This window comes from Sorex fumeus, unplaced genomic scaffold (assembly GCF_029834395.1).
Source record: "Sorex fumeus unplaced genomic scaffold, SorFum_2.1 ptg000044l, whole genome shotgun sequence".
Taxonomy (NCBI): domain Eukaryota; kingdom Metazoa; phylum Chordata; class Mammalia; order Eulipotyphla; family Soricidae; genus Sorex; species Sorex fumeus.
In genome coordinates this window covers 59,637,446-59,653,454 of record NW_026606101.1, presented here as the reverse complement: position 1 = coordinate 59,653,454, position 16,009 = coordinate 59,637,446, and the positions used below count along the sequence as shown (strand labels likewise).

The 16,009-nt window shown below is 45.0% G+C and overlaps 1 protein-coding gene across 1 annotated transcript in view; it reads left to right on the top strand.

The window, feature by feature from the left end:
• MB21D2 (Mab-21 domain containing 2) overlaps positions 1–15,698 on the top strand; it is a 125,624-nt gene extending 109,926 nt beyond the window's left edge. Inside the window, exon 2 of the mRNA XM_056121294.1 lies at positions 12,806–15,698. Within this exon, the coding sequence (XP_055977269.1) occupies positions 12,806–14,073 (1,268 nt within the window). The 3' untranslated portion in view covers positions 14,074–15,698. The remainder of the gene's footprint in view (positions 1–12,805) is intronic.
• The last annotated feature ends 311 nt before the right edge of the window (positions 15,699–16,009 follow it).

Genomic DNA, 16,009 nt, shown 5'->3' with positions numbered 1-16,009 from the left:
AGCTAAGAACCTGAACTTAGCAGCATTACAAACTTTTGTCTCCCCAAGGATATCTTCCTATTTCCTTTGCAGTTTGTGGAAGAAATGCCTGCTTTGTGGTGTATGTTTGGATTTACACCTCTCCAAAGCTCTCTCCAGTTGGAAGAGGTAGGGAAAGACATGAATTGGAATATCTACAGTGCCACAGAGGAATAGGCAAGGTGCTAAAAACTCATGCTCCAGTTAGCTGGCGTAGATAGCTAATACACTCTTTTTTTGAGAATTGTGTTCAGTTCTGGTAAGACCCACATGGACTAGATCTATAATTTGAGTGTGGGACACAAGTCTTTTGTTACTGGCTTATGTCATTTCTGTCCAGATAATCAGTTGTGTGTCTCAGGTGTTGTGCTTTCCTCCAGAATGATTAGCAAAGATGAACCTATGTACAACCATTTTACACACGCACTGTTTCTGACACAGGAATGGCCTTGGTGTGGCAGCTTAGTTAGGAGGAGATATTGCTTAAACACAGTGAACTAGAGCGATTGAAGGTGAGAGGAGAGTCAACCCAGCAGAGAACTGACAGACTCAGTGTCTGTGGAAGCTGGCAGCTCCATCTTTCTCAAGATGTCAGTTCTTCTGCATTCACCCCTCCATGCTTCTGGGTTGGGATGTGACAGCGGTGATGACCATCAGACAGAGGAGCATAATCACCATGGGTGGGGGGGGGGAGAAGCCAGCCCCTAGGAAACTGTGTGGGCTGGAGACTGAGGCAGGACAGCAGGACAACTCACAGAGACACACACAGTGTGCTCAGGTCCTCACCTGTGCTAAGAAAGAGGCCAAACCAAGTACAGTCAACAATAAAAACAACAAATCATGAATTTTGTTTGTGAAAATACATGACAACTTTCCTTTATGAGTTAGATTTTTTAAATTTATGAATTTTTTCCTGCAGGGGGCACACACCAGGCTGTGCTCAGGGCTTATTTCTGGCCCTATGCTCAGGGATCACTCCTGGTGGGGCTTGGGGAACCGTAAGGGGTGCTGGAGATCAAACCCTAGTCAGCAATATGTAAGGTGAGCATGTGGGTGCTGTGCTCATTCTCCAGCCCCTATGAATAGTTTTAAAGTAATTTTATTCTTTCAGGCAGATCCTGCAAAGTGTTTCTGAGTGAAGTTATTTGATAATTAGGATTTCTTTAAAATTGCACAGTGAAAAATATGGGAGAAATGAAACAAGAATGGTTAACTGAATTATCGAAAATCAGTGGTGTGTACGTGTGAGTCATTGTGCTTTTTTTTTTCTTTTTGGGCCACACCTAGCAATGTTCAGGAGTTACTCTTGGCTCTTCACTGAGAAATTACTCCTGGAAGTGCTTGGGGGACCATATGGGATGCTGGGGATCAAACCCAGGTTGGCTATGTGCAAGGCAAAAGCCCTAAAACCCTATGCACTGTACTATTGCTCCAGCCCCTCATTATACTTTTTAAGGAGAGAGGTTGTGGTTGCGGCCACACCTGGTGTTGCTCAGGAGCTACTCTTGGTTCTGTGCTCTGAGATCACCTCTGGCAGTGCTTGGGGGACCTTGTGAGAGGTCAAGGATCAAGGCAGGGCCAGCCGCAGGCAAGGCAAGCATCTGATCCCCTGTACTGATGCTCCAGCCTGAGCCATTGTATTTTGATTTCTATTATTGGGGATGTTTGGAAACTTCTAATGTAGGATCAATTTAAGACAAAGTATTTGTGAGGCATGGATCATTTTAAAATCCTTCTGAGGGAGCTTCTTGCAGAAATAGGTGTGATTTCCCTCACATAGCAACTTTGAATGTGTGGTGGAGACTTAAAGTTATAGTCGGGGCTGGAGTGATGGTGCAGCGGGCAGGGTATTTGCCTGGCATGCAGCCGACCTGGGCTCGATACCCAGCATCCCATCTGGTCCCTACGCACTTCCAGGAGTAAATCCTGAGTGCAGAGTCCGGAGGAACAGGGATCTTCACCGGGTGTGACCCAAAAAGCAATAGATAAATAAATAAAGTTATAGGGTCTCCTTTTGATCAACAGCACCGCATTCCATGGACTGCCAGAACTCAGGGAAGAGGTTCATGTGCCCTTTGGGATTTTTACTATGACTGTTTTTAGAGAAGTCACAGAATGATCCATGTCCTTTTCTCATGTCTCAGAGTGCCTGAGACAATGACAAAAAGAAAAAAAAGAAAAGAAACTATGGTAGGTGCAGCCTTGATGAAGGAAACAGACTCTCTTGCTTCAAGATTTAGTGAGAGCTCCTTGCTCTATGGCCCAGTATCTCCTTGGGTGATGACATTCCCAGCCACTCTCTTTTCATCTCCCCAATTTAGTAGCATAAATTTAAAGTGTTTGACTGTGAAATGAAGGCTTTACTATTGAATTAAAATATGCTAAATTATATCGCATAATTTGAATATAAGGGATTGTTCTCCAGGTGTTCTTGGGAGAGCCTGAAAGAATTACAGGGTGCTGTTGTGGTGAAAAACTCCTCGAAAATGTGTCTTCAGAGTTAGGGCCACAGTACACATATGCACATGGGTGCATGAAAGCAGATGTCACAGTCCTGCTTCGTTCGGGAGCAGGGAAATCATTCATGCTCAGGTCTTATTATAATCCTTGACCTATTTTGCTTTTATACTTCATTCCCCAGGGATGGCTAAAATAGGGTTTTAATCTGCCTTAGAAATCGTTTTTACTCCAAAATAGAAAATGTATTTTAATTTTTTGGAGAGAGAATAAAAACATTTTCACTGTGTTCTTATAGTGTCTTATGTAACCATTTGAAAGGCCGGAAGATACTGAATTGTTTGTTCTTTGAGGAGAGTTGAGCTAATGCTGCAAGGCAGCGTGGGAGCATGAAACAAGGATGGAATCAACCTGAATTTGGATCCCAGCTCCCTCTTACGGCCGTGCCCAGGGAACATGTCTTCTCTATCTTGATTTCCTCATCTGTAAAATGGGAGCAGTCCCGACTTCCTTGGAAGTGCCCAAAGGACTAGCTGGGGCAACACAGGCAAAATGTTCAGCCAGAGTTCAACTCAGTGAGAAGAAGAGCTTGGAGATGCTCTGCCTTTCTCCCTGAGACCTTGCCAGGAGATGGAAGACTTGACCACAGGCTCTTCTAGAGTCGTGATGTCTCTCGCTCTGTTGTTGCTACTTCTCTTCTCTCTCCTTTTGGGGTCAGATTTGGTCAGAAGATGTGAAAGCAGGTAGGTGTGACACAGTACCAACTTGAGGCAAGATGAGGGCAGAACCCATTAGGTTTCTTACTGTCACTGTTTAGGGCCCCACGTAGGTGGCCAGAGGTGGCCGTGAGAGTCCCCTTAGAGTTGTCTCTGGCCAGTCATAGGCTTTGGGGCAGGGCAGCCACCTTGGATATGAGTCACCTGTTGCTCATATTCCATCACAGTTGTATGGAGCACTTGAGTCTCATCCTGCCGCACAATAGCTTTGACCTTTCTGCTGGCAGAGGGGAGGGGGGAGGGTGCTGCTCGTCCTCAGAGGCATGGATGGGCTGGGCTGCTCTTGGTCATGCACAACCAACTGGGCTGGGTTATTCCATGCAGGGAACTGAGGATGCATTGTTGCCGGGACCCCAAGGTGCCTGGGTCCACATGGGTCACCCTCCCTGTGCTGGGAGCACTCAGGCCACCTCTGTAAAGCTGTTGTGGCCTCTAGGGCTGTACTGGTAGGAGGGACTCTAGTGCCATGATTGAATGGGGTCCCCAACGGGACCTGTGCTATCTTGCCAGCCACTGTGATTGGTCATGGGGGGCGGTGGGCAGGAAATACTTAGCCTCGACAGGGAGTATTGTTTCAAATTCCAACTGATAAGCGAACCTTTTATTTCTAAATAAGACTCTTATTGATACTGACTTTTTACTTATTTTAACACTTTTTTTAAAAAAAAAACTTTTCTAGAAAAGAATTTTTCTTAGTAGACCTCCAACTTACTGAAATCATGGGGATTAAATGCCCATTGCTGATGGAAAGATAAAGAAATTGTGATCTGTCTTTCCTAGAATAATACTTGGCTATTAAGAAAGTGGAATCTTGGTGATGGAGAGATAATCCAGCAGGTAAAGCCTTGCATGTGTCAGACCTGGATTTGATCCCCAGCATCTCATGGTCCCCGGAGCCTGCCAGGGGTGATCCTTGAGCACAGAGCCAGGAGTAAGCCTTGAGCATTAACTGCTGCAGCCTCAAAACAAACGAACAAAAAGAAATCTTGCCTTTTGCAGCATTGTAGCTGGAACTTGAAGTGCAGAGCAAAGAATTTGAAGGAGAGTTCTATCATGTTTCATCTGGTGTGTATTATTAAATAGCCAAAGCAAATGAATATTTTTTAAGCATACACAAAAAACCCTCCTAGATTCTGTGAAAAAATATTGATTATCAGAGGGAGATGTTTGGGGCCAAGGAAATGATACTAAGGACTAGTTTGCTAGTATGCTAGTTTGCTAGTCTAATTTGCTAAATTACTTTTGCTAATTTACTAGAACTTTGGTCATGAGTGCAATGAGGTGTGTATGCATTAGGAGGTGTGTGCTGTACTCCTGAAGTATATACATATATATATATATTATTGTAAACAAATGGTAAGCCAACACACTTTCATTTTTAAAAAATCATTCAGTAAAAGCCCATTTTTCTTTCCCTGGCATTCATCATGTATTTGAAGGTGGATCTCTAGCCTTCTTGAATTTTCTATCCCTGAGGCCAAACAATTTTCCTTCCCTTTCCTCCTCTGTGTTTTGGCTAGGACCTTTGTTCATTTCCCTCAGTGTTACTAATTTCACTTATAATTATATGTTCACGGCTATGTGATTATTTGATTAGTGTAGGAGTTTTTCAAACTTCTTATCAACTATTTCTGGCTCACTCCCAGCATGAGCTAGAATTGCACTTTCTTTGTTTCTTTCTTTCTTGGGTTGGATGGGACCAGGTGACCTGGGCCAGTGATTTGTGGGTGCAGATTATCTATAATTATTATTATTCCCAGGTCCAAGAATCCAGCTGCTGAAATAGATCCTCTGGGACTTTCTTGTCCTCCCGCCTAGTGACTATAAAATCCACAGAGGGTTGTTCATGTCACCTGGGTCCTAAATTTAGAGAAATAGATTCCCCAGCCCACCCTGATAGTTCTGCAGCATGAATGAGAATCGACTTTGCTTGAGTGATCACACTGAGATTTCAGGTTACCCAGCATAACCTCGGCCGGACTTAATTGATGCCATTGATGTCACTGAAAATTAAGCATAGGCAGTGGGGACTGTATGTGCCTCCCTTCAGCTTTGTGTTTTCCGTACCAGTCACAGTACTAGTTCAGAGGAGACGCCAGTCCTTCTATGCCATATCGATGAATGCATCAAACCTGCATTTTGAACCTCATCTCCATGGCTGCCACCTCCCAATTCAGGCTTACTTCATTGTTCTTTTTTGAAACACAGAGCTCCATCACTAATTAAGCCTGGTGCTCCAGTTTCTGAGTGACTCGGGGGTTTGCCCATTGATCTATGCATGAAAGATTGCCAGCCATTCTAGACAGGTCACAGACAGAGGCAAATAGTGCCTAGTTGACTGAATTCTGAGTTTCTCTATGACACCATATTGCAGCTTCTCAGGAGAGAAGACATCTACAATAAGATTATATATTTCTTTTTCCCTGGCTGGGGCTCCCCAGTGCATGTGGCAGCATCGGAGACTAAGCTCAGAGCTGCACGTTTGCCTGAGCACATGTCAAGCCACCAGCAAGGACTTTGCTCTCCGGGGATGCCAAAAAGCAGAACTGTCACCCTCAGCGTGTGGAGACTGCCCTGGGATCTCATCCCTGTCAAACACTTGAAACCACCAAGCAATCTTCCGACCCTTCGTATTATAGGTCTCAGATACCAGGTCTGATTGTCTTGGCACAGAAATTTCTCCCTTATCTTGGCCCTTCATGCCCATGGAGCCATCTTCTTTCCCAGACGTCCCTGCTCCCACTACCATATTCTTAGAACCATCAAGAGACTATATTGGCTTTATTCTTGCCTTCCGATTGCTACAGAATTAATCTCTTAAGAAATTACTTTTTTTGTTTTTGTTTTGGGGTCACACTCCGTGGTGCTCAGGGCTTCGGCTCTATGCTCAGGGTTCACTCCTAGCAGTGCTCGGGGGACCATATGTGGTGTCAAGGATGGGACCTGACCCAGCCGTTGTGCAAGGCAAACACTCTACCCATTGGACTGTGCCCCAACAAGGCACCTTCCTGTGTACAGCCCTCCTGTAGCCTCAGCTGGGTCTCCCCGCCAAGCCACGCCCTGTGGGGGCTGTGAGAAGCTGCTAAGGGGGTAGTAAGACACCCCCTTTGAGTCTTGCCAGTCAAAGTCGGTGGCAGAAAACCCAAGTTTCAAGCTGTTGTCGGATCTGATAGGAAAGAAAAGGACAAGATTTGTAAATCTTTTGATGATATTAATAAACGTAGAACAGATTACTGAAACATCTGGGCATTCCATTATCCCAAGTACCTGCCTCTCTGTTTAGTCAGTACTAGTTGTCAAGGATTGCCAAGCCAGACTAGGTTGTTGTTTTTCCTTTATGATAAATGCTCAGAGGAGATGCCCATCCTTCTCTCTGGCTCTGCACTCGGGATGTTCAGACACATTCTGCTGACCTTCTGCCCAAGGCCCCATTGAAGCTTTGACCAACAAGAGTGCAAAGTTGGCACTTTGCTTTGAGGCCCGGATCCCTTTGAGGCCCATGTCAGAGTGTCATTGCCCAGGTCAGAGGTAGCCGTGTCAGAGGATCATCATCATGGGAGATCAGTGTGTCGTCGGTGCCCTTTGACCTTCACAGCAGATATAGCAGTGAGACAAAGCTGGTCATCTCTCACTAGGACAGGGTCACTAGGGTCACAGGTTAGTTCATACTCTCTGAATCTCAGTTTTTCACCTCTAAAGTGAGGGACCAAGCATGGATGACTTCTGCTTGGGAATGAGGAAAATTCTAGTATCCAAGCTCAAGACGGGGCCATTAAAAATCCTAGAGAGTGCCAGGGAGATAGCTCAAGGGGCAGGAGAGCTGCTTTTCATGAACAGGGACCCAAATTCGATCCTCATTTCAATCCCGGGTCCTTCATAGTCCCCTGAGTACCTTTGAATACGGCCTTGGTGACCCCAAGAACTGCCAGTCCCATTGCCACCATATCACCAGGTTTCAACTGCTAGGCAGAATAGAGAGCCAGAAGCAGCCCTGAGCCTCCAAGCACCGCTGGTGTGGCCCCTACTTATTTTATAAAAATCCCAGGGATCAGTGTCTGGGAAGAAGGTGCCAAGCCTACTTTTTAAGATGTTTCTCAAAGCAAAAATGACAAAAGTACGTTCTCCTCGGAAACATTAATCATATATATATAGTTTGTTTTGGGGGTCATACCCAGAAGTGATTGGGATTACTCCTGGCTCTGTACTCAGGAATCACTCCTGGAAGTGCTCGGGAGACCATATGGGATGCTGGGGATTGAACCCAGGTCAGCCACATGCAAGGCAAATACCCTACCCACCGTACTGTGGTTCCTCTCCCATTAATCATATCTTTATAGGACGATCTCGCGTGTTTAATAACAACCAAGGAGCGCCCCCTGGAGGATTGTGTCAGGCAGAGCTGGGTCAGCGTTGTCCTGTCCTGTACCATCCTACCACTAAGAACTTGGTTAGAATGGGACACAGTGGTGCTGGTCCACCATGTGAGTTAAGACAGAAAGACCCAGTGCCTTTTTGTGTCATTTGATGTTCTTTTGCAGTTTCTGCCACTGTGTGAGCAGCTACCCCCGTGATCACCTGCATGCTTGCTTTCTGCACTTGCTCACTTCCTTTGGTTGGCGTCTTCTCTGGGGGCCAAGCTGAAGTTTCAGTGCGTACCAGGGAATCACACCTCAAGGGGTGGCGGGCCCCACCCCAGTCCATGCACTTGTGTTTGGTGTCACGGATCCCAAACAGCAGTGCTGCTGAGTTCATGCTTGGTGCACGTGAGCTGTTTGCCAGGCACATCATTTGCTACAGAGCCAACCTAGGTTCAAGATAACTTGAGATGAAACCATGGGTATTATATTTTGAGGGAGTTGGGTTTTTTTTCCTACCTATAAATCTTTATTTTTATTTTTGATTGGGGGGGGGGGAAATACCCAGCTGTGTTCAGGGCTTACTCCTTACTCCATGCTCAAGAAACACTCCTAATAGTGCTCAGGGACTTTAAGCAGTGCTGGTGATCGAACTAGCATCGACCAAAAGTAAGGCAATGATTTTAACCTCTGTACTTTTTTTCTGGCCCTATGTTATATGTTCTTAAAATATGTGGGGACAGGAGTGATACCTGAGCACAGAAGTCTTATATAATAACCAAAGACATTGGGGAAAAATGTATCTAATTCTATAGCTTTAATTGCAAGACAAAATTTCATCTCTCTATTATCTTCCTTGGGCTGGAGCAATAGCACAGTAGGTAGGGCGTTTGCCTTGCACGTGGCTGACCCAAGTTCAACTCCTCTACCCCTCTTGGAGAGCCCGGCAAGCTAGCAAGAGTATTCCACCCGCACGGCAAAGCCTGGCAAGCTTCCTGTGACTTATTCGATTGCCAAAAACAGTAACAAGTCTCACAATGGAGACGTTACTGGTGCCCGCTCGAGCAAATCGATGAACAACGGGAGGACAGTGCTGCAGTGCTATTATCTTCCTTCCTTCAATATTAATAAGAGGGTTTTGTTGTTATGATTGTTGGCTAGTTTGTTTAAGAAATCTACAAGTACTATATAAGTGCGAATAAAGTACTAATCTTACTTATTTGAGAAAATAAGATACTGCCTGCCTTCGTTCTCACTAGGAGTGAGACTATGAAGATAGGAGACCCCAAAAAGACATCATTTTGTTGTTCCCTGCCCTGATGCTGAGTCTCGCATTTTATGTTGAGGGGCAGAGGTTCGGAATGCAAAGTTGAGGTTCACTAGAATGCAAGGGAATCCGGAGCAGAGCTCTAGTTTTCACTTTCTGCTCTAAAAATAATCAGCAAGAGCTAAGCACATGTCATGGAACTCATTTCTTCACGGGTCCTGAGTCTATATAAAAGATCTTCTATATTAAGTCCCAACACTAAGGTCTTCTCAGGTAGAAACTTTCATTAATCAAAATCAAGGAACTGCTTCAACACAGGGAGGTCAGGAGGCAGGTTAAGCTGATGTTAATAGCAAACACATGCCAGTGCTTGTATGAAGAGCCCCACGGGGCCATCAGCTGTTCTCCATTCCTCCTCCTCTTTTTTTTTTTTTTTACCAGCTGTCTCTGAGGTAGGTGGACATATTCCCATTTTTCTCCCTCTTCGTTTTTGGATAGTTTACTAATAGCCAATCATCAAAGTCTCTTGTTCTTACCTTTCCTAATTGTACATAAATCTTTATTTTTGGCTTTTGGGGTCACACCTGGCAATGCTCAGGGGTTACTCCTGGCTCTGCATTCAGGAATTACTCCTGGTGGTGCAGGGGCTCGAACCCGGGTCAGCCATGTGCAAGGCAAACGTCTTCCCTGCTATCCTATCGCTCCGGCCCTGCACAGCAGTCTTTGCATTAGTTCAGAGGTGGCACTTGTTGGAACTGATGCTTCTGGAGCCGAAGTATAGGTTGAAATTTTTCTCTCCTCTGTCCTTTTTTCCTCTTGGGCTCTGGCTGTTTGTTGGTGCCTGGCAACACATCTGCCATGGACGCTGATATCAGCTCATTTTCGCTTAGATTCCATCCAGGGAAGTTTTCCAGGAGGGCATTTGAGTTCGTACGATGCCAGAGAAGCCTCCAATTTGCGTTAGCAAGTCATTTGTAAAACTGCAGACTAACAGGGCTCCAACAGGCTGATGCCAATAAATATGTCACAAGGGATTCATTTCCCGAACATTGTCACTCTCGGGGACTGTTTCTAACTTCTAGGATCTTAGCAAATGAGCCCTAGCAATATTCTCTCTGAATAAGAAGTGCCCAAAATCGCCCTAACTACTGAATTTAAAAATTGAGTCAGGTACTTTATATAAATCTTTTAAAAGAGGATCCAGCATTTTAACCAGGATCGTAAGCAACCGGTTAGAAGAAATTAGAAATACTTCATATATACTTATATATAATTATTATATAGAGTAACTAGGGAACAACTCTTACTTTAATCCAGTAGAGGGCAGGAGGGAGTAGTTTTAGCTTTTACTCACCTATGACCGTCCAAACATAGTGACACTGCAAGGTAAAATTCACTGGGCACTCTTTTCACTGGGCACAATTATTCCCAATCTGTAAACTGCACAATTTTCTTTCTATACACAAATCCCAGTCAGCCAATTTGATTCCATCTAGAACCAAAGAAAGTAAAGAATTGTGAGCTATGTATGTTTAAGAGGGGAGTTACATGTGTGTGCTGATAATAATACTAGTTCTACTTGGTTCAGACTTTATTGATAAATCAAAAGACATAACGTCTCCGTTTTCCCATACTTATTTAAGACATTCCAAATGCTGTAATAAAGCTAATTGAAAACAATAAATATTCCATTCCCAAATATCTCCCATTTTTATAGGGGTCTCCCAGTGGTGCTTGGAGATCTGATGACCGACCACTCCTTTATCCTCAGCCCAGCAGTGAGGACGGGACATTTCTGTGTGCAGGCCTGCTTGGGGGGGAAGGGGGTGCTCCAAGCCTGCAGCATTGTAGAGGAACATGTGATGCTGGGGGTACAACTTAGTGTCAGTTAGTATCACTTGAGCTAGTTCCTGAACCCAAATGTTTCTTCTGGAAAGTAACTGTCTGGATGTAAGACTGCATAAAATAGTGAAAGTGATTTTCACAACTCAACTCTGAATTCTGAGAAGTCAGTTTTTTATAGCTACAGCAAAACTTGGGATGGTAGTATTGTTACTTGGTAAATATGAAATTAGTACACAGCGTGTGGCCAACCCGGCCGAGCTGAGTTCGATTCCTCCGCCCCCCTCGGAGAGCCCAGCAAGCTGCCGAGAGTATCTTGCCCGCACGGCAAAGCCAGGCAAGCTACCTGTGACGTATTTAATATGCCAAACACAGTAACAACAAAGTCTCACAATGGAGACGTTACTGGGCCCGCTCGAGCAAATTGATGAACAAGGAAGACAGTGCTACAGTGCTACTATATAACATCAGAGAAAAAGATCTTTTGTCTTGGTGCTTATGATAACTTTCAATTCTCTTTGCTGAATTTGGCTATTGCTCAGAAACCCTACTTCAAGAAAAAACATGAATGGTTCATGCTGAATTTGTAGTGAATACCTTGTTCACTTGAGTGGTATCTTATATATTTTTCTAAGATAGGTTTTCTCAGAAAACAGCCCCAGTCTTGGAGTTACGATGGCCAGAAAGGAGCCCCTGTAGGATATGCAACCATGGAAGGGAGAAGAAGGATATGGGGTCAGGTGGAGGGAGAAGTCAAGATTCTTTGATTGCACTCATGTGTGGGACTGAAAAAAATGTCATATGAGACTAATATCCAGGGACAGTAGAAAGAAGGGCCAGAAGGATTGGTCCATTGTTTAAACCTGCCTCGAGTTCTGGGAGAAGACATTTGGGATAGAGAAGGGACCACTATGACAAAGATCGTTGGAAATGATCACTCTGGATAAGAACTGAATGCTGAAAGTAGGTAAAAGAACAAACATGATAACCTCTTAGTATCTACATTGCAAACCCCAGAAGGCTCCCATCAGGGAGGAAGGGAGGGAGGGAGGACGGGAGGGAGGGAGGGAGGGAGGCTCCCCCTTCCCCGTCCATAGTCCACATTGAAAATCTCTGATAGGTTTGGGCAGGGAAAGCTTAGGGAAAAATCTGCTTTGCAAAGGATGAGAAAAGCCCGATTTGGGGCCAGAGCAATCCTATAATGGATAGAGCATTTGTTTTGCACGCAAACAACCCAGGTTTGATCCTTGGCACCACCTATGGTCCCCTGAGCCCACCTGGATTGATGGGCTCAAAAAAATAAAAAGACAAAAGCAAATCTGGCCTTATATAATGGCAGCAGGGATGGAGAGTGAGAAAAGAGGAAGTAAAGATGTTGACATTACCTTTATCAAAGATTAGATGAGCATATGATTGAGGAGAGATGTCAGTGTATTCAACCCTGTTCCATTGGTCTGCAGTTCTGCCTTTGTTCCAGTACCATGCTGTTTTAATTATTACTGCTTTGTAGTACAGTTTGAAGTTCGGGAGGTTGATTCCTCCCATTTTCTTTTTCCCAAGAATTGCTTTAGCTATTCGTGGGGGCTTATTGTTCCATATAAATTTCAAGAGTGTTTGCTCCATTTCTTTGAAGAATGTCATGGGTATCCTTATAGGGATTGCATTGAATTTATACAATGCTTTCGGTAGTATTGCCATTTTGACAATGTTAAGTCTCCCGACCCATGAGCAGGGGATATCTTTCCATTTCCTCATGTCCTCTTTTATTTCCTGAAATAGCGTTTTGTAGTTTTCTTTGTACAGGAAGATTCGGCAGTAGGAAGTCAGGGAAGAAGGGTGGCAGAGTGGATGGCGATCTCGGTGAAGACCAGGGGGAGAGGCGCCTGGTTGGGGACTGCAAGTCCTGTTGCTTTCATTGTGAGAATTCTGTTCTAAACCTCCTCCTTGAAAAGGGATGGGTTCTACTGTTGATGGGAAAGAGCAGAGTATCCTGAGTCGAGTGGCGCTTGGCCATTCAGTACGTTGCCTCTGAACGCCCAAGTGTCCGGGTCTGTGCTTGCTATAATCATGTTTTCTCCTTCTCTCTCCAGGCATGGTACAAAAGCTGGACCAAAAACTCCCGGTGGCCAATGAGTATCTGTTACTCTCCGGAGGCGTCCGGGAAGGCGTGGTGGACTTGGACTTAGATGACCTGAATGTCTACGCCCGGGGGACCGACTACGACATGGACTTCACCCTCCTGGTGCCCGCCCTGAAGCTGCACGACCGCAACCAGCCTGTGACTCTCGATATGCGCCACTCGGCCCTGTGCCACTCCTGGCTGAGCCTCCGGCTCTTCGACGAGGGGACAATCAGCAAGTGGAAAGACTGTTGCACCATCGTCGACCACCACATGAGCGGTGCCACCAACTACTTCTTCTCCCCGACCAAAGTCGCCGACTGGTTCTACGACTCCATCAGCATCGTCCTCTCAGAGATCCAGAAGAAACCCCAGCGCGGGATGCCCAAGGTGGAAAAGGTGGAGAAGAACGGGACCATCATCTCCATCATCCTGGGGGTGGGGAGCAGCCGCATGCTGTATGATATCGTCCCCGTGGTGTCTTTCAAAGGCTGGCCCGCCGTGGCGCAGAGTTGGCTCATGGAGAACCACTTCTGGGATGGGAAAATCACCGAGGAAGAGGTCATCAGTGGGTTTTACTTGGTGCCTGCTTGCTCCTACAAGGGGAAGAAGGACAACGAGTGGCGGCTGTCCTTTGCCAGGAGTGAGGTCCAGTTGAAAAAGTGCATCTCCAGCAGCCTCATGCAGGCCTACCAGGCCTGCAAAGCCATCATCATCAAACTGCTGTCCCGGCCCAAAGCCATCAGCCCCTACCACCTCCGGAGCATGATGCTCTGGGCCTGTGACAGACTGCCCGCCAACTACTTGGCTCAAGAAGACTATGCGGCCCATTTTTTGCTGGGCCTCATCGATGACCTCCAGCACTGTCTGGTCAACAAGATGTGTCCCAATTATTTCATCCCGCAGTGTAACATGCTGGAGCACTTGTCGGAGGAGACGGTCATGCTCCACGCGCGGAAGCTGTCCTCGGTCCGCTCGGACCCTGCGGAGCACCTGCGCACGGCCATCGAGCACGTCAAAGCGGCCAATCGGCTGACGCTGGAGCTGCAGAGGCGGGGAAGCACCACCAGCATCCCTTCCCCGCAGTCCGATGGTGGCGACCCCAACCAGCCCGATGACCGCCTGGCCAAAAAACTGCAACAGCTAGTGACTGAGAACCCGGGAAAATCCATCTCTGTCTTTATCAACCCTGATGATGTCACGCGGCCCCATTTCAGAATCGATGACAAATTTTTCTGAGCGTTTCCCTGTCTATTATTTTCCTCCTGGCTGGTTCTAAAACTCCCTTCCTGTGCCGTGTGGTTTGTGATGCTGTCTGTCTTTCCGGGTTTTTTGTTTTTTTGTTTTTTTCACCTATCCACGCTAAATGGGAGTTTGTTAAGAACTCAGTTTTAAGTTTCCTAATTCTGCAGAACTTGCAGACTCTGGAAAGGTGTATTGCTATTTCATATTCTGCCTCTGATTTTTGTTTACTTTCTGTGGTAATTGTCACAGAACATGTTGTGTTTGTTCGGTTTTCTTTTCTTAAGGAGAACTTGAGCCATAGATGAAATGCCCATGAATTCTCTTGCTTCTTTGCTCATACTTTGTACAAATTTGTTCGTGGTGATGGGGAAGCAAATCTCTTTTCGACAAGGAGTTTTGTTTTTTTATTTTCTCTTTTTAAAATGAGCTTTCATCACTACAGATATTTGAGGAGCATCTGAATCTAGGAACTACCTGAAAAGTCTGCTGGATTTATTTCTTTTGACCAGTGATCAGAGTAATCCCCTTACCATTGGCCAATACAAACTTTGAAAGTGATCAGTGCTACAAATTGTGTTTTGCAGCAACTTCACTGAATGTAATTGTCCTCAGATCAGAACCGTTGGATGGTTTGGAGGGTGTGTTTGACAACTTTAAAAACAAAGTTAAGGTTTCCAAATGGTAGTGTTAGCGGATGTAATTATTCGAAGCCTTATTTAAATCCTATTACAGAACATACCGTTATAATTGTTATTTGCACTAATGAAATCTTGGCCATTGTCAGACTTCCGATGTGTGTGTTTTAGTATAAATTGATGTCCACTGTGGAAACGCTGTCTCTTCTTCTCCCCACAAACCCACCCCGCCTCCACTTAGACTATTTCTCTCAATGGACAGAATTTCTTTATATTTGTTCAGTTCTCCTTTAATCACGGGAACCTATTTTTCCCTTTTTTGATACTCCTGGTTCCTAATTTACTGAGAGAACTTTTTAAAGCTTTATATGTGCTCAGAGACTTTATGGGAAGGTGGGGAGAAAGACTTACTTGATAAAGTAGATGTCTTCGTATGTATTTCTTTGGGGGTTACAGAGGAAAGTGTTTTTGTAAAGTCTCTTTGCTTTTGCTGAGAATTTTGAGTAAAACTGTCAGGAAGAACTTGTAATCCCCTAGTAGAAGCTAATATATCTGTTCGAAAGCAGGTTTTACGCTGGAATAGGAATGGGGAAATATCTCTGGGTAGCAGATTTGATGTGGCAATGTCCTGTCTTTATAAATGAAATTGCTTGCCAGGTTGAGGGGCCGCAGGAGTTTTGCTTCCTGCTTGGGTATGAACTGATGGCAAGGTATGTTTGGGTATGAACTGATGGGAGCTTAGGAGGGCTGGTGATCTCTCAAAGGATGGTCGTGGCATCTGTTCTCAAAAGATTTAGCAACATTTTGGTTTTCATCTTGAAAGTGCAGACTCACAAGTTGGAATTTGGCTGTTTGAAATTAGGCATTTGCGGTCTTGGGTTTTTGCATGGGAATTAATGTAATGCTTATCAATGAAAATGAAATCATTGAACCATCTTGAGTCAAACACAAAACTAATAATAAAAAAGCATTTTGGCCTTGGAATTGTGTTGTTCTTAGTTTATAATCTAGATATTATTTTTTTATTACCTGCAATAATTTTCAATGAATAAACCCTCGGGCTTGCAATTCCCTTTCATACGCATTGCTCGTGTAATAGCCAGTATTTATTGGCTTTTTATTCACTTCTCTTGCTAAGACTTACCTATTTTTTCATGAACTGTGTTCTTCTCAGGACTTCTGCCTCTACTCCAGAGACCCATCCTGCTTGTAGAAACTGTTGTCACCATTTGTTTGATCAGGATCATTAGTAAGGGTTTAGACATAGGTGGGGTTTCTATGCCACCCCTGTCAGG